General features: G+C 59.0%; 1 protein-coding gene across 1 annotated transcript; it reads left to right on the top strand.

The window, feature by feature from the left end:
• The first annotated feature begins 6393 nt into the window (after positions 1-6393).
• On the top strand, positions 6394-18565 carry LOC119142341 (proline dehydrogenase 1, mitochondrial-like). Its single transcript, XM_037375223.1, has 14 exons — positions 6394-6698; positions 7213-7421; positions 12890-12924; positions 13252-13401; positions 13545-13609; positions 14007-14123; positions 14251-14330; positions 14607-14688; positions 15010-15102; positions 15211-15357; positions 15534-15709; positions 15801-15899; positions 16287-16375; positions 17521-18565. The coding sequence occupies exons 1-14, from the start codon at positions 6396-6398 to the stop codon at positions 17706-17708; spliced, it is 1833 nt and encodes a 610-aa protein (XP_037231120.1). The 5' UTR covers positions 6394-6395; the 3' UTR covers positions 17709-18565.
• The last annotated feature ends 2465 nt before the right edge of the window (positions 18566-21030 follow it).

Genomic DNA, 21030 nt, shown 5'->3' with positions numbered 1-21030 from the left:
AGTCTCTTTTTCTCCTTCATTTGCCCCAGAAGACCCCTGTCCTCCCCTTCTCCAGCTGTGCCTGGCTGTCAGAGAGGTCAGGGTGCTGGTGGGAGAATGGGGGACCACAGGGTCCTCCAGCAACTCCCTCTCTGAGACCTGGCAAGCCACTTGCTCCCAGCAGGAGTGGCTGAGCCCAGAGAGGTGAAATGACCCCAGAAAAGTCAATCTCTTTTCAATTCTATTTTTTTCTCTACTTTTTTTGTATTTTCAGTCATCTTGCACTTGGAGGGGAGCATCAGGCCTTTCCCTGGGTGTCGTCCCTTTTTGGGGGCAGCTCTGTGTTTCCCTGGAACAGGAAAATAAGAGAAAAGCACGACATTTCCTACGGAGTATTTGCCTGTGAAAAGGAGGAAGGTGGGAAAACACCACAAAAACACAGAAAACAGAACAGCTTTTCCCCTTTCCATATGGATAACTCAGGAGCACAAGGGGAAAAGGAACATCTTTGCTTCCGCTTTGTTCCACTGGAACAGAAGTCTAAGAGCCACTCAGTGCTATCTACTCTCAGTTAAATACACAGAAAGTAAAGAAGCAAAAACATGAGACATTTGGAAAAAAAGACAAGTATCAACTGGCTGCTGCAAGCTGGGAATAGACCTGTCTCCTGAACCTGACCCAAACCTGCCTCCAGAGAGGAGCAGTCTCTGGGTGGTGGACATCAAGGCTGTGCAACCAAAGGGGCTTTGCTGGGGTTGTAGCAGCCCTCAGATCGATGAGGTTGCACTGTGAGACATCTCTGCTTCCCAAGGCACAGTAATTAAGAGCATATTTTTAGAAAAATGAGCCACCACATGAATCTAAGGAACAGCCAGGTTCTCAAGGCTAAGGGTGGTTTGAGTTAATCTGCTACAGCCTTGAGATTTCTGCTTATCCCAAGTCCAATGATGGCTGGTTGCCCCCAGACTGCTACAGGGAGCCCTGCCCTGAGCCCCCAGCGCACTGGGCTCCCACACATGCACCTGAGGGGTCTCCAGCTCAGCTCAGCATGGGAAGCCCAGCTCCATGGGCCTGGCCAGGGGATGCTCCTTGCAAAAAGGAGTAGAGGGGCTCCTTAGTAGCATCACCTGGGAGGAAGCTGAGAGGTTTGGGAAGACACTTGCTAGTAAGCTATCCTTGGTGGCAACTGGCCCCCAGGGACTGCCAGCCCCAGGCACATACCTCCCTGGGCTCATGTCTCAGCGGCAGCTCTTGATGGGGGCAGGAGGGGCACAGCCAACCCCCACCAAATGCTCCAGCTGTCCCTGCCCAGGCTGGCCCCGTCTGCCTCCCGCCCATCTCTGAGGGACCCACGTCCCTGCTCCACCAGGGAAGCAGAGCCAAGCAGCCCCTTCCCTCCACCCAGCCCTGCCTCTGCCCCAAAGCACTCCTCTCCATTGCCTTCCTATCCCTGCTGCTTTGCAGGGAATGCTCCCCCAGCACAAGGTGTTTAAATCATTCACGAAGGGCTAAAACAGAGCTGGCTCCCTTCCAAGCACTCTGGCATCTAGGCTCTGCAAACAACCCACCCGCCAAGGGAGTCAGCTTGGAAAAAAGGATTTTTATGTCTATTCCCCAGACCCCACTTCTACAGAAACTTTCCAGCAAGATCCTTTCTCAGCTTTAAGCACAGCAAAATTGTTTCAGGCATTCACTGACCTTCCTTTTCCCCCAGGCACGGTTGTGGACATCTCACATGACCCACTTCTGCCCACAGATGGAAAAGCAGAGGGACCCACTGCAAAAAAAAATAAATTACCTGATGCAGGAAGTCTGATGTGCCTTTCCTTGCCTCAGATACTTCCTAGACGTCCTTTCAGAGGCAACCTCTTTATATATATGTATCTTTGACCTTTATGAGTATAGGAATTCACCCAGGTATTTTCTCGTAGCTGCTGAGCCACACCAGACCTGCAGGAACTCAGAGGGAGAATCAAGAGGACATTTATTCCTTATGCTACAAGCAATTCACCGAAAATCATTGGGATGCTAGTGGAAAATGCCAGGGATCAGTGCCCAGCCCAGCTTCCCAAATCCTAGCTGTAACTGAAAGAGCAAAGTCCAAGACAGCCAGGAGATCAGCTGCAAAAAGAGCCCCCCAGCATCTCTTTCTGCCAGCTCTCACTGGGGCTCCCAACCCACAGAAACGCTCCCGGTGCTTGAGCTCCTGCCCTGTGACTCCCTAGGTAACTACCAGCAAGTCCCCAAAACTCCTTACTCCAGTCCTGTAGATGCCAGAGACGAGGTGCTGCAGCCTCACGCTGCCTGTGCAGCACCGGGATGGGGTTCATGGGAGGACAGACCACCTTCTCCACCCCACTGCCACACACCACAGCAAAGCAGAGGGGTGCTCCCAATGGTCTGTACTGCAGCACAAGCCAGAGCCACCCCCGGGAGGGTGGCAGGGCTGCTTGGAGGAGTTAGAAAGAACCAACTCAATTTGGATACACCCTGTCCTAGGGCTGGGAGCTCCTGTGCATCCCTTGAGAGTTTTATTCCCATCAGTGTGGATATTAGAGGGTCTGGGGTCTACCTGAAGAGTGGCACAGCAGGAGATGAAGCTTCTTGAGCAGAAAAATAACCCTCAGCCAGGTGATGAGCCACATGCAGTTGCAATCTGGGAAACACTGTCCCCACCTCCACCTTCTCCTGGGTTTTGCTGGCAGGTCCATGGCAGATGGCTGCCCCTGCCCCCGTGCTGGGGAAGGACCACAGCTCCTGGCCACCCCATCATGTCCTGCTCCAAGGGGCACATTTAGCAGAGCTAAACCCTGTTCCCTACACCCCTGCCTGCTTGGTGGCAGAGTGCAGATGTCCCTCCTGGCATGCTGCCCTGGGGTGGAAGCGGTTCAGTAGCACTGGTGCCGGGCATGAGTCAGGCATATGGGCAGCGTGAGAAATACTCGATGGAGAAGGATCTGAATCAGCATTCTCCAGGGAAACCGTAGAGGACGGATGCTGGGAGCACAGGGTGCCTGGCACAGCAAGGGCTGTTGGAGCAGGCAGTGCTTGAGGGCTGGCAGAGCTACGGGACAGCGTGGATTGAGCCCTCATCCCAAGGATGGGGCAGGATTGCCCCAAGCCCAGCATTGGGCTGGAGGAAGATGATGGTGAGGAAGGCAATGCCCACACCCCAGTGATATGGCACAGCCCAGCAGCCCCTGGGTCATGCACCCATGCCTACTTCTACCAAAAGCAGGAGTGATTTCCACCTCACAGCTCTCCCTCCCAGGCGCCATCAGTGCCTGCTGCTGCTTGTTGCCATCCATTATTTTCACAGTGTCAAAAATGCCTCTCGGCCGAGCGCTGCCCCATGAAATATGCATGCTGTGGCCTCCCCCTTTCCAATCCTCCATCTCCTCCTGCACTAAATCCCCTTCTCCTCTATTTGTCTCACATTCAAATTCATTTCTTTCCATCTTATGGCTTCTCAAGCTATCAATAACAGTCTCTCCCCCGCTCAGCACCATCACCACTGTGGTAGAGCGTGCCTACTGAAGGACTCAGGTGCACATTAACAGGCCTGAGGCACACTCCTCATGTAGGATACAGCAGCATGGTTGCATTTGCTATGTGGGTACCCATGCCTTCCCATGCCAGCTGCAGCCACCATGTCAGTAGGAGTAGACCCTAGGCATACACAATCCTCCTCTGCGCCAGCAGCATCACAGCGCTATCAAAACTAGCTGGCTGTAACAGAGTTTTTACAATCACAAACCAGGTTAGCTTCAGTAAGTAGTTTCAGCACCTTGCCCTGACACAGCCACCAACCCCCCACAAAGCTTCAAAAGTTTATCTGCTGTCTTTGCTGTTTCTTCATCCTCTTCAGGCCAGTCCACCCTGCTTCTTGTCTCTCCTACATCCAGGGCACACACACTCTCTTCTCTCTCTGCTTCTTCCAAGTCTCACTTCACCCAGTCCTCCTCTTCTCTACCCCTTAGAGCTATTTAACTACTTAGCAGGAACCAGCCACAGCTGCACATTATCTGCATCAGCCAACCCACTGCCCCTTGAAGCCAGCCCACAGCTGTATATTAGCAATGTTAATTAACCCAGCTTCATTCCTCTACACAGCAGCATCTGCCTGGACCTGGTGGAGTATGGGGACAGTGGCCTGAAGGGCATAACGTTACAGCCAAAGGGTGTTGGGACCTGGGGATTAGTGCTCTGCAGGGCCATGGTGCAGTGACCCAGGGGAGCTTGGCGTGGTACCTACAGCAGCCTTGAGCATCCCTTGTTGGTCTCCCAGCCATCAGCAGGGCTGCCAGCTCAGGAATCCCCTCTGCTTCAGAAGCAGCCATCCGGAGACAAAAAACATCAGATTTCACTTCCACAAGAATGTGGGGGGGTTTATATTTCATATTTGCATTTGGATCTGAGACTAAAGATTCTCCGGAAACTCAGACCCGGTCGTGTACCACAAACTCCCCCTCCCAGCCTGGAGCTCCACCGATACCACAGGGCTGCCAGCACTGCTGGCACAACAGGCAACACTTGGAAGCTCTCCCTGCTGAGACGAGGCAGGGTCTTATTCCCCGGTCATTTCCCGGGGCTGGCTAATGCCATTAGAGCCCTTCAAGGGCATTTTCTGGGCGGCATCTGGCTGAGAAACGAGGGCCCTGCCACGGCAGGGGGATCTGGCTATGGCTGTTGGTGAACAGGGAGTCATGGCTTGGCCTGGCAGCACTGAGGCTAAAAAAGGAGTAAAAGTTGTGGCTGATTAAAAGTTTTTAATTGCAATGGTAGCATCTGCTCCGTAGGCTTTAATGCAGCTCAGCATGATGTTGGCTTTTTTTATCCAGCAGGAGTTTGAACTGCAGCCTGAGACTTCACATGTGCAACCTCATTGCAGGAAGGAACTTCAGGCAAATTACTTCACTCTAACTAGCATGAAAGGGTTAATGCAGCTCAGGAAATGTTTTTAAGGCAATGAATGCTTTTTCATAGTTGACTTTTTACCCAGCTCTGCTAGGGGCAATGCCACCGCCTGGCTCTCACCCTGGAAGGATGGGATGTCCCAAGAGGAGATATTGCAAATGAGCTCAAGGAACCTCCATGCTTTCACTGCTAATTACAGCAATGCCAGTGCTGGAGGAAAAAAAACCTCCTGTAACTAAGTTTTCCTGTACCACTGGCCCTGTGGTAGCTGTACCTCATCCAGATCAGGCCACGCTTCTGCAGTGGTTACAGTTTGCTGGACTGGAGTTTGCTTTGGAGAAGAAAAATTTTGCATCGCAGCTGTCGGAGGCTTCTCAAAGCTTCGGGTTCTTCCTCTCCACCCCACTCCCCACTCAGGACGTGGTTTCCCACCTCAGCAAAGCTCGCAAGCCTGCTGCCGTGCCCTACCGGTGCTGCCTGCGCTGAGCATCCCCAGGCACGAGATGTCACTGAGGAGCTGGGTTTGGGCAGGGCTGCACCCGCCCGGTGCCACCCGCCGGTAGTCACGGCAAAGCTGGGGCTGGGGAAGTGGCCACGGAGGGGAGGCACGGTCACGGGGAGAGTTCACGGTCGCGGGGAGGGGATGCGGCTGTGGTGCTGCTGCGAAACGATGTTGCAAAGAGGAAGAGAGCTCCCTGCTCCCCCGGCCGGGAGTCGGGTGCCTGTCTGGCCGCGGGGTGCCCGTGAGGAGCTGGGTGGTCTCCGGAGCTCAGCACCGGCTGTGCCGGGGGGAACAGCCCAGGCAAACCCCCGCCCCGAGCGGCACAGACCCTCAGCCTTTGCCGGGGCAGGTAAAGCCCAGCCGAGGGGGCTGGTCTGCTGGCACAAGCCCCCTCCCCCCGCCAAGCACCCCAGCACCCTTGAACCCTGAGCAGACGAAGGAGGATTCAGCCGAAACCCCCAAATGGTTCGTGCACAGACCAGGGGGAGCAAGCACAGGAGCAAGCACAGGGACGTGCGACATCGTCCTCCCAGCTCGGTGGGCTGGACGTGCTGCAGCCCGCCCCGGGGGCTGCTACGAGGGGAGAGGGACCCCCTTGCCGGGGGCCTGCCGGGGCTGGGCCCAGTGCCCCCCCGAGGGTCCCCCCGATGGGGCGCCCCTGGGATACCTATACCTCTCGCTGGGCACCCCCCAAGGGCACGGGGCTCCCTTCGCCGCCCCCTCGGCCCTCCCCAGCGCTGCTCCAAGGGCGAGGGGCTCCCCCAGGCCACCCCTCCCCGCCCCCCCCCCCGGGGTTCCTCGGAAGGGACGCGCCCCCGGGGCAGGCTAACAGCAACGGAGAAGGCACCGGGCCGGGGGCTGCGGGAGGGGGGCGGGGCGGGCCCCGTGCCGGAGCGGCGGCAGGGCCGGGACGCGGGGCGGGGGAAGCCCGGCGGGGCGGTGCTGGGCGGGCGGTACTTAAGGCGGCAGCGGCGGGGGGGGCGGCTCCGCCGTGCCCATGGCTCCACCGAGCGCTGCTCGGGCGCTCTGCGCCGTCATCCGCCTGGGTGTCCCCCGCCGGCCCCGCTCCGCGCCCGCCGCCGCACCCCGCGGAGCCGCCCCGGCGCCGGCTGCGGGTAGGGGGGCCCGGCCAGTGTCGCCCACCCCCCCTCCGCGGGGTGCGGAGCGGGGGCCGCCGCCCGCTGTGGATTTCGGGGACCCCCGGGAGGCGTTCCGCAGCAAGAGCAGCGCCGAGCTGCTGCGGGGGCTGCTGGTGCTGGGGCTGTGCGCTGTGGGGCCGCTGGTGGAGCACAACCGCGAGGTGCGGGGGGGGGCTGCCGCTCCCGGATGGTGGGGTCTCCCGGGGGGGCTGCCGGTTCCGGGCGGGGGCCTGGCCTGGGCGGGGCGGGGGCTACCCGTCCCGGGCAGAGGCAGTTCCCCCGCCGGGCCGGAGGGGGGCTGCCGGTTCCGGGTGGGATGCCCGGCCTGGGGGGCTACTGGTTCTGGACCGGGAAGGGGCTGCCGGTCTCAGGCGGGGGGGCCTGTGCTGGCCTTGGGGGGCTGCCGCTCCGGGAGGGGGGGTCCCGTGCCGGGCCTGGGGGGCTGCTGGTTCCTGGCACAGAGGCTCTTGTGCCCGACCGGGGGAGGCCGCCGGTCCCCCGCCGCTGCGGGGGCTTCCCGCTCCGGGGGCTGCTGGTCCCGGGCGGGGGGGATTCCTATGCTGGGCCTGGGGATGCTGCCGGTTCTGTACCGGGGAGGAGCTATCCGCTCCGTGGGGCCGCCGGAGCAGGGCGGGTGCCGGCCAGCGGGGTCGCTGAGCTGCCGTTCTCCCGCAGCTGCTGCAGCTGTGCCAGCGGGTGCTGGGGCAGGCGCTGTTCGAGCGGCTGATGAAGATGACCTTCTACGGGCAGTTCGTGGCCGGGGAGGACCAGGAGGCCATCAAGCCGCTCATCCGGCGGAACCAGGCCTTCGGCGTGGGCGCCGTGCTGGACTACAGCGTGGAGGAGGACCTGAGCGCCGAGGAGGCCGAGCGCAAGGACCTGGCGTGAGTGCGGGGCCCGGGCGGCGGCGGCGGGAGCGGGCCGCTCCGCTATTGGCTGCGCCCGCCCATCCCCCCGCTCCCATTGGCTGCGCAGCGCTGCGTCGCAGCCCCGCCCCCCGAAGCGCGCCGGGGTGCGCCACCCCCCCCCGGCTGCCCAGCGCCATCCCCTGCCCGCACTGGGGTGCAGACCCCCCTCTGTGCCCCCCCGCGGGGGTGTAGCCCCCCCTTATCCCTCTGCACAAATCGGGGTGCAGCCCCCCCTCAGTTCCACCCACTGGGAGGCAGCTCCCGTCTCCATCCCTCCCTCTGCACAAACCGGGGGGCAGCTCCCTCTGTTCTTCCCACGCTGGAGTCCTGTCCCACTCAAACTCCTGCACACCGGGGTGCTGCACAGCCCCCCACCCTCCTGCATGCCCTGAGGTGCTCCCCACCTCCTTTGAGGCACTTGCCCCCCATTTCCCATTCCATCTGGGGTGCTGCCCACACTGTCCCCCTTTCCCTTGCTTCTGCTGGGGTGCTGCCCCCCTCCACTGCCATGCATACACTGGGATCAGTCCCCCCATCCCCCTTTTTCCTACCCCCAGTGGGGTCGTGTTGCCCTGCACACACTGGGGTGCTGTCCTGCTCTAATCTCCCTTCTCCCCCACACTGGGACACCACTCCCCACGTTCCTGCTCCCTCCATCCCCCACCGTGCACCCACTGGGGTACAGTCCCCCACCATTTCTGCCCCCCTGCCCCCCCATCCTGGGCAGCTTTCCCTGCCTCCTGCGCTCTGCCAAGAGCAGGTGCCAGCCCAAGTCATGGGTTACTTTCCACTATTTGGGCTCCAATTTTGGGCAGCTCAGCTCATCTGGTCGATGGGCTGCTGGTGGCACCCCACAGTCACTGGGGTGGGTGGTGTGTCCCCCCCACTCGGGACGAGGGTGGCCCTGCCAGAGGACACAGGCTGGGGATGCAGCACGCAGCCAGGGAAGGCTGCAGCAGCCCTGTGTCCCTGTTTGCAGCCAGGGCCACCATCCAGCTGCCACATGCTTGTCACATGGTGTTAGAAATGCAGTGGAAACTGCTTCTTGGGGTCATTTGCAAACGGGGTTTCGGGTCAGTGTGGTGATGCAGGTGCTGCTGCTGGCCTCCTCCCAGCTGCTGCTAGGAACCTTATCTCTGTGTCCCACCCAGGTGCTGCTTATCAGGGACCCCCACTTGCTGTAGCGGGGTGGCAGTGCCCCTTGCTGCTGCTGCCAGAAATTCCTGTCAGCACCAAGGTCTCCCCTGTCTGCAGCAAGCACAGGCAGCTTGCAAGGGCAGCACTGGCATGGGAGCTGCGTGGGGGGGAGGCAGGACTGTGCCCATCCCAGCCCCTTGTGGATTGAATTGCAAACTTTTTTTTTATATATAAAAGTTTCAAAATACCTGACTGCAGCCCCGTGGCTGTGGGATGGCTCTCTGGGAGACACAGAGCAGCGGTGTTTGCAGGAGCTGCTGGTTTCTTCCCTGGGCATGCAGCCACGGTCTGGACACATTGCTCAGCATCCCAGTGGGGGTTGAGCTGGTGGTGCTGGTGCTGGCACTGCTGCCCTACTTGGTCTGGCTGTGCCTGTGCTGAGTGCTTGCCTGTGTTGGACCACTAAGGGCTTTGGCAGGCAGGTTCTGCCCACGCCTGTGTCCTGCTTGCTCATGGGGGGCTGGATGTCAGGATTTGTGAGCTCTCAGCTGTGCTTATCCCCCACCAGTGCAGATTTGGGGGTTGCATGTGTGGGACTCCTTGCTGGATGAACTCTGCCTGTGCTGTGTGAGTCATTCCCACCCAAGAGAGCTCAGCAAAGCCACACACTGGACCCTGTTCCCCATTGCTCCCGATACCACCCTGCCTGAGCCCCAGTGGGGTTTTCCCCAACAAAGGGGGATGCCATATTGCCCAGGGATATCACAGAATGGGGACAAAGCCCAGGGGAGGTGTGGGTGGCATCAGGAGGACTGTGTTGGCCCATGCCAAGCATCGCTCTGGATCCTCCTTGGCTCTGTTCAGGGTAAAACCCCAAATCACCAGTGCTTCTGCTGGGGGTGATGCTCACGTGGTTGAGAGGGGTGAGTGGTGCTGGGCTCTGGAGTTGCATCATGTCCTCCTTTCAGCGCTTTGGGGGTTTTACCCCACTGCCAGCTGCGGAGCAGAGGCACAAACCCAGCACCGTTGTTTGGCCTCCTGGTGCCATCTGCTGTCTCTCCAAGCTGAGCTGTGCTGGCCCTACCAGTGCAGCCTTCTCTTCTGGAGCAAGTTGGAGACAACAGCAGGAAAATGCCCTTTCCTCCCCGGCAATGGGCCATGGCCACTCCTTGTCACAGGCTTTCTGGTTGGGAATACCAATGCAACGTGGGCAGGCACCGGCTTATCCTGCCTGCTGCAGGCTGATACTTGCCCTGCCCCACCTGGGCTGGCATCCAGAGCTCTGCCAGCTTGTGCCAGGAGTCCTTGGCAATGTGCTGAAGGCTCTGCCAGGTCATGGTGGCGTGGCTGGAGGAAGGTATCCTGCAGGCAGCAGGACCTAGGTGCTGCTCTGCTCCTGGGGCAGCATGTGGGCTGGGGGCTTTGGGATGGGTGCAGCCCTGGTGGGGTGTGGAGCTGCAGTGCTGCGGCTGGGCAGGGCCTTCTGTTCCCTCTGGGGTGAAACAAGGAGCCCCCCCATAGCAGAGGTGATTATGGTCCCCTTGCATCCTTGGGGCCGTTGCTGGCTCATGGGCGTCCCAAGATGCTGGCATCATGAGCCAGAAGGTGGGTTGGGTTTGTGCTAGCATGGGCAAAGATAATCCTGCCCCAAGCACTGCCAGAAACCCTGGTCGGCTCTGACACACAGCTGGTGGACTTTGCTTCCTCTAGAGATTTCTTGTGTGGACACCCGATATCTACCCCAGTGTGGGATTACAATCCAGCCTGGCCAATCAGCCTCCCAGAGCTACTGCCTCCCCTTCTCCTTCTGCTCCCAGTGCTGCTGCCTCCCCTACTGCTGCACCTGCTGTGCTGCAGCTCCTCAGGGTCACAGCATGGTCTCTGTGGAGCTTGAAGCTGTGCAAGGAGGTCCTGTGGTGGTCCTGGGCTGGTGCATGCTGGCAACTCATGGTGCACGCTTGAAGGACTTTCCTTCTGCCAAAAGTTTTGTTTTATTCCTACCTGCCAGGTTTTAAGCATCACCCATAGCTCCAGTCTGGGCTTCACGTGACTGAGTTTTTCCTTGGGTCTGGTAACTGGGGGACAACTTCTCCCCGGTGTTCCCTCATCCCCTTTGACAGACCCATTTGCTGACAAGCAAAGCAATATGCTGTGCTTTGGCACCCTCCTGGTAACCTCCAGGGCAAAATGGATTATTGCCTACTTATTTCTGACAGGCGGACCTTTGTGCTTCTCCTGAGACGTTTTATTTGAGCCTGATCAAAAACTTCCTGAAAGCCAGTCTGCTGTGTCAGCTGCATTACCCTTCCCAGCAATCCAGCGAGCTGCATCAAGTGTTTGTAACCTGCTTTGCAGCACTTGGAAGGCCTGCTTGGTGCATGCTTTGGGCGAGTGTGAGCTCCCAGGTCCTGAGCATCCCTTGCAGGTGGCTCCTTTCTGGTTACAGCCTGCCAGAAGTGTTTGGACAGTGCCTGGAGATGTGTCCTGCTCTGGGAGACTTGCTTTTCGTTCGCAGAAGGGATGGCCAGGTAGAAGCTGGGTTAAGTGGCACTTGGTTGGTGTAGGAATGGCTTTGCTGGCCAAGACTAATATTACAAAGAAAGCAGATGATAAGCAGGAAGAGCTGTTTCTTCAGCTGGAAGGAGCTTCCTTTATTTTGCTTGATGCAGAACAATAAAATGAGCACCATGGCACTGCTTTGAATGCCCCCCTGGGGGGGGTGAAGGGCTCAGTACAGTCATGCAGCAGGAATGCTGCTGGAAAGGGTGTGTTTGCCTTCAGGAACACAAACCCCTCAAATTCAAGGGTGCTGTTTGCTAACTGAGTTGTGTGTGTTCACCCCGGGTAGGTCAGAGGAGGCTTTGCCCACAGCATCTCAGGTGTTGGACACAAGCTGTGTGTTGGAGTTCAGAGCTGTCCTGCTGCGGCTGAGACCTGCCCACAGGACCCATCTCTCAGCATGTCCTCAGAATTACAGCAGTGTCCTGCTGAAGCCTTCCCCAACGCCACACCGCCTGCTCCAAGGGGACCTTCCATCCACTGAGGGCTTTGCTGTTGCATCCCGGCCCTGGGTGTATGATGTCTGCTCCCTTCTTTCTTCCATCCTCTGTATTCAGGAGCAGAAAGCTTCTTGACCTGCCTTTGTGGTAGCAAAATCAGGGAGCAGAGCCTGCTAGACGTGGTGCCTGCTACTCCCAGTGAGCTCTGACTGCTCCTGCCCCAGTTCACGCCAGGCTTTGCTGCATTTTGAGCAACGTGGGGCTGTTCCTGGCCAAGAGGAGCAGGAGGGAAAGGCTTTTCTCTGCTTGTTTATGCTTCCAGCAGCCCCTAATCCCTGTCACAGGGTCTGCATGTGAGAGAACATGTTCTGGGACCATGCCACGTGCCTCTGTTCCCTTGCGTGAGTCCTCTGGTTCCAGATGGGTGGCTTTGCTGCCTGCCTCACAGCGTGCTTCCCCGCCGTTGGGCATGGCCACTTTTGGGACAGTGACTCCAAAGAGGAGATCTCCTGGAGGAGGTGGCTCTGCTGTCACTCAGGGCTCCTCTCCAGGGGCTGGGAGAGTTCTAGGGTGAGACCCCAGGTCTGTGGGCTGGATATAGGGTGTCAGCAAGAAGGCTTGGCTGCTCAAGCTCAAGGATCTCGTGACTTGGCCAGCATCCCCCAGGCTGTCAGAGCCCTGTTATCTCTGTGGCAAAGATCTTGGGCTTGAAATTACATCCGGGATCAGCTGGAGTTGAAGCTGAGACCTTGTTTATAAGCTGTTGGCTAATGCCAAGGCACAGAGGAGCACGGGGTGGCTGAGCTGCAGGAGGGCACCCTGATGGCTTGATGCACCCTTGGAACCTAGAGGAGCCTGTTGCTTCATGGTCTGGCTGCTGGTCGTGAGGCATTGGGCTGCAGCTTGGTGCCACCACAGTGCAGACTACAGGCTAGTGTGGTTGGAGACACGGCAGCCAACCCCACCAGGGCTGACCTTGTTCTTGCCCTTGGGCTGGGCTGTTTGAGAGCAGCTCTGGACCCTGGGACAGAGCATCCTCCCTGTGCAGCCTCAGGGCCTCCAGGTAACACTTGCCTGGAGATTGAAACCCCGTTGCTTTCCATTTCTACGGATGGGTTTGGGGCATCTGACCTGCCAGCAGAGCTCATGCCAAACAGCGTTTGAGCCCGTGGCGATGGGATGGTGAGGGAAGAGCAAGGTCCAGCGCCAGGCTGGTGGCAGGGGAGCCTTGGAGCTGCCCTGGCCACCAGCGGGGGGTGGCAGGGGAGTTGCTGACCTGGCCCTTATCTGCCTTGTTTCTCTTCTTAGCTCCTGCACCTCTGCAGCCGAGAAGGAAATGGGAGGTGAGTGACCCAGCCTCTTCTGCTGCCAGGCGATGGCCTGAAGGGTCCAGGCACTGTGAGCCTAGCGTGGGGGAAGGACCCAGCTCCCACAGCCTCAAAACATGAATTAGATGAGGAATATCTTTGTTCTTGGGCAACCCTGCTCCTTGGCAAAGGCTCAGCCTCTGCTGGGGCAACAGAGCAGGCAGGGCATGTTGCAGCCCTCAGGGGCTCTTTTGAGGTCCAAGCTGGAGCCCCCCTCCCCTGCACCCACGGCAGAAGCTCCTGGGAAGTCTTGTGGGCCGTGCAGCCCTGCCGAGCTCCTACCTCCATCCTCTTCCACCCCAGGAGCAGGACAAAGGGAGAAACAATACCAAGTCCAACGAGGATTTGGGGATCGCCGCGGTGGGGTCATCAGCGCTCGCACGTACTTCTATGCTGATGAGGCCAAGTGTGACCAGCACATGGAGACTTTCCTCCGCTGCATCGATGCCTCAAGTAAGTGCTCCGTGTGTCCTGAGCTGCCCCACAGTGCTTGGGGACTACAGGAACCCTGCAACCCAGCACTGTATCTCAGGTACCTTCCTTCTGCCTGAGCATCCTGCCTGTCGGGCTAGCTCTGTCTCTGTGGCTCCATCCAGGTGGCAGCTCAGAGGACGGCTTCTCGGCCATCAAGCTGACGGCACTGGGCCGGCCTCAGTTCCTGGTGAGTGTTGAGGCTGTGACCAGGGTGAGGTGGGTCAGAGCCAGGGCAACAGGTAATGCTTGTGTGGGAGCAGGTGCTTTGGGGTGCCAGGTTTGCTGCAGTAGCCTCTTTACTGATGGTAGAAAGCAGTAGACACCAACGGGTTGTCCCCAAGAACCACCCTGGAGACCCTGCCTCAACTTCTGGGGATGCATGGATAGCTCAGAAGTGTAAAGGTCTCAGCATGAGGGTGTGGGGGTCTGTACTGCTAGGCTTGGCCCCTGCTTGGCCAAAGTGCCCTGCTATAGGGTCGGGATCTGCCTCAGGCTGGGTATGATCTTGCAAAGCCCTGGCATGATAGGCTCCAAGCCAGCTGGGCTCCAACCCAGGTGTCTCACCTTGAGCTCTGTACCCACAGCTGCAATTCTCGGAGGTGCTAGTGAAGTGGCGGAGATTCTTCCACCAAATGGCTGCGGAGCAGGGCCAGGCTGGGCGGGCAGCGCTGGAGATGAAGCTGGAGGCGGAGAAGCTGCAGGTGAGGCAGTGGTGTCTGAGGGAGGAGGCTGTGCTGCCAGGGATGTGCTGCTGGAGGTGGCCAATGGCTGTAGCAGCCCTGACCTGTGACAGTAGCCCCTTGGCACTGATGCTCCTTTTGGTGGTAGGAAGCCCTGGCCAACCTCGGCATCGCGACCAAGGCGGAGAGCCAGCACTGGTTCACAGGCGAGAACCTGGGCATGAGCGGGTAAGCTGCCTGTGACCTGGGGGTACTGCGGGATGTGGATGCTGGGGGGAACCTCATCCCACTTCCCAGGATGGTGGGGCAGCAGTGAGGGGAGGTCTTCAAAGGCCAGCGCTGGCTTAGCACAGCGACCAAGCATAGAGGTCTGGGTGGAGGTGACAAGATGGGTCAGGGTGACACGCGCCACGCACCCTGTTTGCTGGTGGGGGTCAGGAGCTGGTAGAGACCCCCTCCCTGCCCCTGCAAGACACCAGTATGGACCTGGCTCTCTGCTCCCAGCACTGTGGACCTGCTGGACTGGAACAGCCTGATCGACAGCCGCACCAAGCTCTCCAAGCTGCTGCTTATCCCCAACATGCAGGTGGGTACCCATCTACGCTACCGCCGGAGCAGCCCCACAGGGAGGGCACTGGGGGTTTTGGGGAGCTGGGTGTGTGTCTGCTGCCCCCCAGCCCTGCCTGGTAGCTTGCTGGTGGCTGTGGTGCCGGTTGGCATCTGTGCTGTCAGGGCCTGGCCGTGCTGTGATCCAGTGTGTGCAACCAGCAAGCTGGCAGGGTGGGCACCCTGTGCTGGCCGGTGGGTGCTGGGGAGCTGGCGTGGGCAGTGGCCCTGGGGATGGGCTTTTCCCAGAGGGTGTTTGTCTCTCCTGTGGGCAGGGTGCCACAAGCTGTTGTCATTTCAGACAGGGCAGCTTGAGCCTCTGCTCTCACGCTTCACTGAGGAGGAGGATCTGCAGATGAAGCGGATGCTGCAGCGGATGGATGTCCTGGCCAAGGTAAAGAAGCGCTGGGGCTGGGGGAGCTGCGCATGAGCACTGCTGCAGAGGGGGAGACATGTAGCAGGTGGCCCCGTGAACCCAACCTGCATGTCACTCACCCCCCAGAGAGCCGTGGAGAAGGGTGTGAGGCTGATGGTGGATGCAGAGCAGAGCTACTTCCAGCCAGCCATCAGCCGCCTCACCCTGGAGATGCAGCGCCGCTTCAACAGGGATCGAGCGATTATCTTCAACACCTACCAGTGCTACCTGAAGGTGAGGTCCGGCAGGAGGCTGGGCAGGAAAGACCTGCTGGAGCAGCTGGATGGAGACCTTGGGTCCTGAAGCCATGGCGATGCAATGGTGCAGCTCCAAGGCTGGCTGCCTGAAGGTGCAGTGCAGAGGTGACACTGGTGCGATGACCTTGTGCCATCTCTTCCTTCTGGTCGCAGGAGGCTTATGACAATGTGACAGTGGATGTGGAGCTGTCACGCAGGGAGGGCTGGCACTTCGGCACCAAGCTGGTCCGTGGTGCCTACATGGAACAGGAGCGGGAGAGGGCGGCCCAGATTGGCTATGAGGATCCCATCAACCCCACCTATGAGAAGACTAATGAGATGTACCACAGGTAGGGGACAGCCCTAGCCATGGTCCTTCCTCCCGCCCCACCAGGCACATGCTCGAGTGGCCTCACCACACAACCTCAAACTGTCTTACAGGTGCCTGGATTATATCTTGGAGGAGATCAAGCACAGCCGGAAAGCCAATGTGATGGTGGCATCTCACAACGAGGACACAGTGAAGTTCACCCTGCGCAGGTGTGTGCCAGGGAGGCAGCATGGCATGGCAGGGACTGGGGGCTTGAGGGATGTGGGGGCCCAGTAAAGCCCCGTGGTGAGATGTGCTGTGACTTGTCAGGTCTCCTGTGTGCTCCCCTGTGGGATCCTAGCTTCCATCTGGTGCTCAGGGCTTGGAGCTGGGGCACAGCACGGTAGCCCAGAGCAGCTAGAGCTAGCCTCGTTCCCCAACCCAGAGGCTGTTTTAAAAACAAATCCCTGCAGTCCTTGCATTCCAGCGTCCATCTGGGACATGGTCAGTGCCGTGCTCTCATACTTGGAGATGATCCCTGCTCCTCTGGCAGGACATGCTGCCCCTGCATGCTCTGCTGTCTCTGCTCTTCCCTAATGCCAAGACTTGGCTTGCAGGATGATGGAGCTTGGGATCCATCCCTCAGAGAAGAAGGTGTATTTTGGGCAGCTGCTGGGCATGTGTGACCAGATTACCTTTCCCCTGGGTGAGTGCTGGGAGCCGGGGGGACTTGGCAAACATGCTGCTGCCCCACCTTGACCCCTGCGGTCTCGCTGAGTAGATGCTGTGGGGTCTGAAGGGTGGATGGAGCCAGGCTATGGAGCAGGGCTGGCTGAGGACAGTGCCTTGTTGCCTCTTCCCCAGCTGCGTGGAGTGCTGTGACCCCTGCACGAGTTTTGGGGATGATGTAGATGTAGAATCACATCTGTCTCCTTGGAGGCCCCATGAGACCATAATGGCTGGGCAGGGAGATTCCTGCTTTGGACTACAAGCTGAGATGGGGGTACTCCTAGGAGGGGCAGAGGCTGATCCTGGCAGCCAGGAAGCCCCTTCTGTATGTCCCTGGTCTGGGAGTGCTGCTTTGATCTGCTGGAGGTGCACATCCAGCCCTGGCCTCTCTGCTGCTGGAGTGGCAACAGCCTCTTGCATGACCTTGTCACTTCATCTGCTGATGGCCCAGGCAGCGGAGCAGAGCTCTCAGGGGTCCTGGCAGAGGGACTTGCAGGGGTCCAAGGCAGCACGGCTTAGGTCAGGGACTGACTCCCCCTGCTCATACCAGTGTCCAGTGCGGAGAGCCGAGGCCAGGAGAGCAACAGGAGGCAGACCGGGCAGTTGTCCAGCGTGGATGCTGCTCTGTCCTGGAGTTCCCCTTGCAAGTGGGGCTTGGCTGCCGGTCTGCAACCTCCTCTGGTCATGCTGGAAAAATGTGTTAACTTGATGTTTCTGGTTGAATGCTTCTTGAATTGGCCCAGCCCTGGCTGCTGACATTCCCAGGGCTCCTGGTGACCTCGGCCCGCTCCCCCTGGCGCCTTCCCAAGCTCCGGGTGCTGAGATGGGGAGGGATGTGCTGCCGCTCCCCCAACCTGGGCAGGCTCACGGGGCTGCTCCTGGGACTCCTCTCCCTGGTGCTCAAGCGCAGCCTCCAGCTGCTGCAGCCCTCCTGCCCACCATCCCTGCTCCATCAGCACAGCCCCAGGGGCGTGGGAGAGCTGGGGGCTGTAAGGGAGGCTTTTTCCCTTATTTCTTTTTATTTTGCTCTTTTTTTTTTCCTCTCTTTTTTTGTTTTTTGGGGGGGTTTGGTGGGGTTTTTTTCTTTCTTGTTACTTCCTTGACCAGCCTTTCTCCCTCCAGGTCAAGCTGGTTTCCCTGTCTACAAATATGTGCCCTACGGACCGGTGAATGAGGTGCTGCCCTACCTGTCCCGGAGAGCCCAGGAGAACAGGGGGTTTATGCAGCGGGCGAACCGGGAGCGGGACCTTCTCTGGAGGGAGGTCAAGAGGCGGCTTCTCGCAGGCAGCCTCTTCAGCCCCAGCCACTAACCTCACCCTGGCACCCAGCCCAGGGGCTCCTGTGCCTTCATCTATAACCACTACTGCCCTTCCCCATCCTAATTCTGCTGCAGTCCCCCCCCCCAGCCCCCCTTGTCCTGGGAGGGGATGTGTCCTTATCGCTGTTTGAACCACATACACCTTCTGGAGGTCACTGCTGTAGGGTTGCCCCAGCTGGCACTGCCCCAGGGGATGTCCCTCTGCTGTCCCAGGGGCTCCTGGGCTGTCTCAGGGGAGATGCTGGGGCTCCTCTGCCAGACCTCCTGCCTCCGTGAGCACTGTCCCGGGGTTTTCCCCTTGCAGGATTGCACAAGGGGCTTTGGCCACCCGCTCCGTGCCACAGGCTCAGGTCTGGGGCAGGCTGGGTGGCTCGGGAGCAAGCTGGCCTCTGCCAGAAGCGCCTCCGGCCTCTGCCACAGCTGGGGCTTAGTCTCTTTCAGCTCTGTGGAGACAGATGCCAAAGCAGAGCCTACCGTGGGTTGCTGGGCAGGGGCAGGGCGAGTCCCTGCTGCCTGTCCCAGGGCAGATGCTACCTGGCTGCTCAGCAGCTTTGCACAGATCAGAGCTGGGTCTCCCCACATCCCACCGGGCTAAGCAGAGCCGAAGCCCCGTGGGGTTGCCCATCCTCAGGCATGCCTCCAGCAGGGCAGGAGGGGTGAGGGGAGCTGGCTGGTCCCATCCCCGCACTGTTCCTGCCCTGCCCACAGTCCCAGCTCCAAGGATGGGCCAGGTCTGTGCTGCAGGCGGGGGCAGTGATGGCGTGGGAGCACCAGGAGCCAGACCACAGCTTGGCTCTACTATACACTGGATTTGCAGAGTGATGATGATTAAATCATAACTGTTCTTGCTCCTGTCTCTCTCTTGGACTTACAATGGGCAGCCATCTGTCCCCAGGCCGTGCTTCACTGCCCTGGTCTCAACGGGAGGTTAGTGCCTGCCCTCGGCCCCCTCCAGCTGCGTGTTTGGGCTGGAGCTGAGGCTGAGGCTTGGGGAAAGGAGCTGGAGACAGGCTGTGCCGAGGCCAAGCTTCTCCAGGCCTGGGAATGGAGCTGTGTGGAGCTGTCTGTGATGGGCTTTGGGGAAGCAGGGAGACCTGGAGTATCCTACTAGGTGCAGAGGGAGGATGGCAGCTGTGGGAGAGCCTCTGCTCCCCCAGAGATCTGCTTTTGGGGGACGTGCAGCTTGCAGGCTGTGCCTGAAATTAGGGGCAGTTTGTCCTGGGCTTGTTTTGGGCTGTGCAGGACCGCAAGCACCTCTGGGAATCCTTGCCTGGCACCTGAGAAACCATCTCCTTTTTCCCCAGGTCAGTCCCTCCGCTTCTGGTGAGCCACCCCTAAGCCAAAGGGGTGAAGTTTAGGCTTTCCAGAGATGTTCACCTATTGCCTCTTCTCTAGCTGAGATTCCCATGCCTTAATAACACCCAGAGGAGCAGGGAGCATGGCTGGAGCACGGGGCCAGGGTTGCTGGTATTTAAAAGCAGTGCTGGTTCAGGCAGCAGCTGGGGTCCAGCTGTTTCAGGAAGGAGAGGAGATGTACTCCCAGGACTGGGCTGCCTCCAGCCCATGCAGGATGCTGCAGCGGTGGCATGGACCAGCCTGCTTTTTTGGAGTTAATCCCCTCCCCAGCCCTCTTTCCAGGACAGAAACGTCAGCTCCACTGCATGTGTGCAGGGGAAGTGCTGCTTGCTGCTCTCTGCAGGGGCTGTGTGTGGGTGCAAGGTAGCCTACCCAAGGTACTGGATGCCCTTGCAACCCCCCAGATCCCCATGTTCCCAGCAAATTTTACCTGTGCTCAGCCAGAAAACATCAACCACTCCTCTTATTTCTGGGTGCATTGATCCAACCAAACCCTCCCTCTATCTTAGGCTTTCCCCACGCTGCCCAGTTTTGGCTTTTGCTGCTGGAAGCTGCTTTCTTCTAGCCTCGAAGGAAGAGGAGGCATGAACCAGTAGTGGGTATACTGGTAACTCGTGCTGCAGCACGCTTGCTTGCAAGGATGCTGGCTACAGCAGCAGGGGGAGTTGCATGGGGAAAGAGCCTGTATCCTTGCAGCAACCATCTCGGCAGCCTTGTGCTCAAATGCCATGAGCAGCCCAAGTGCACACGTGAGCGTGGGCTCCTTCCAAGGAGCAGAGCCTGGCCGCGTCCCCACAGGATGGTGACGAGCACCTCATATCGTATGACTCCCCCCGCCTGCCCTGCCGTGCAGTCCTGCCTGCTGAAACAGTTGCAGGAGTTTTTGAACCATTGACAAAATTGCATATTTTTCCTTAGTTTTGCATTCAAAAATACTATAGTGCTGGGGTTTCTTTTTTCTCTGCTATTTTCCAAAACACGGTTCAACAGGAGGCAAGCACCTGGTGGGGTGTTTCCAGCCTGAGTTCTGAAAAAGGAACTGCAAATGGTGGCGTAATGGAAAGCATCAAGCGGTGCTCTCAGAGCCCTGGCATGGCCTCTCTGCAAAAAGGCACCAGCAATAGCCTTGCTGGGAGCAGAAGGAGAGGTGGGATGGGTGGCTGATACCCGCAGGCTACGCAATCCCCCAGCCCTGGCAGCACCAGCCAGTCCAGACCATGACATCACCAGCCCCGAGCACCATAAATCCCCCCTGCACGCCCTCAGCAGCTTCTCCACCCTCTGGCTACCAGCCTGCAGCATCTTCTGCTGGACCAGCTTATCCCTCTAGCTACGGCCCGAGCCCTGCCCTGGCATGGGTTAGACCTAGTAAAAGCAGAGCAGCAGAGGATACACTGCCTGCCTGCAGGAAGAGAAGCAAAAGCTGTTTACAGAAGCCAAGAAAACAGCCAAAAGCAAATGCATCCTTGCACAAAGCAACAGCGTGGGGAAGGTGCGGTGGTGTGAGCCTGCTCTGCCTTACCATCAGGATTCCCTAAATCCTCTCTAGCAGGATGCTGCCCAACTCATGCCTACTGCAACGGAGCCTTTGCATCCACAGGAAACCCCTGGAGGTGTGTGGCCCTCAGACCCAGCTCCGGGGGAGATGCACACTGTCCACACACCCTTCCACACCTCCTTGGAGGCAGCCAGCACTCAGCAGGAGATTGACGCAGGTGTTTAGCTGCATTTTGTGCTACCACGTGGGAAATGGTCAGGGTGCCCTCCATCCATGCTTTCATCACAGAGCTATCACATGTCTCTAGAGCTCAGACAAGCTTGAGCCACCTCTTGCAGTGACCATTAAGCTGAAAGGCCAGCTGGCAGGAAACCCTGGTCCATTCAGTACTGCTGAGGAGGTTTATTGACTGGACTGCTCCACTGGGCTAGGGGGGTGGGACCAGTGTGGGTGCCCCAAT

This window comes from Falco rusticolus, chromosome 1 (assembly GCF_015220075.1).
Source record: "Falco rusticolus isolate bFalRus1 chromosome 1, bFalRus1.pri, whole genome shotgun sequence".
NCBI lineage: Eukaryota > Metazoa > Chordata > Aves > Falconiformes > Falconidae > Falco > Falco rusticolus.
Note: the sequence above shows the minus strand (reverse complement) of the source record. Positions and strands in the feature narration are given on the sequence as shown.

Excerpts from the sequence above, each read along its gene's own strand:
- LOC119142341 (XM_037375223.1), top strand. The coding sequence starts at position 6,396 with ATGGCTCCACCGAGCGCTGCTCGGGCGCTCTGCGCCGTCATCCGCCTG. Across the intron at positions 13,402-13,544 it reads CCGCTGCATCGATGCCTCAA|GTGGCAGCTCAGAGGACGGC; the intron begins GTAAGTGCTCCG and ends GGCTCCATCCAG. Across the intron at positions 14,124-14,250 it reads TGGAGGCGGAGAAGCTGCAG|GAAGCCCTGGCCAACCTCGG; the intron begins GTGAGGCAGTGG and ends TTTTGGTGGTAG.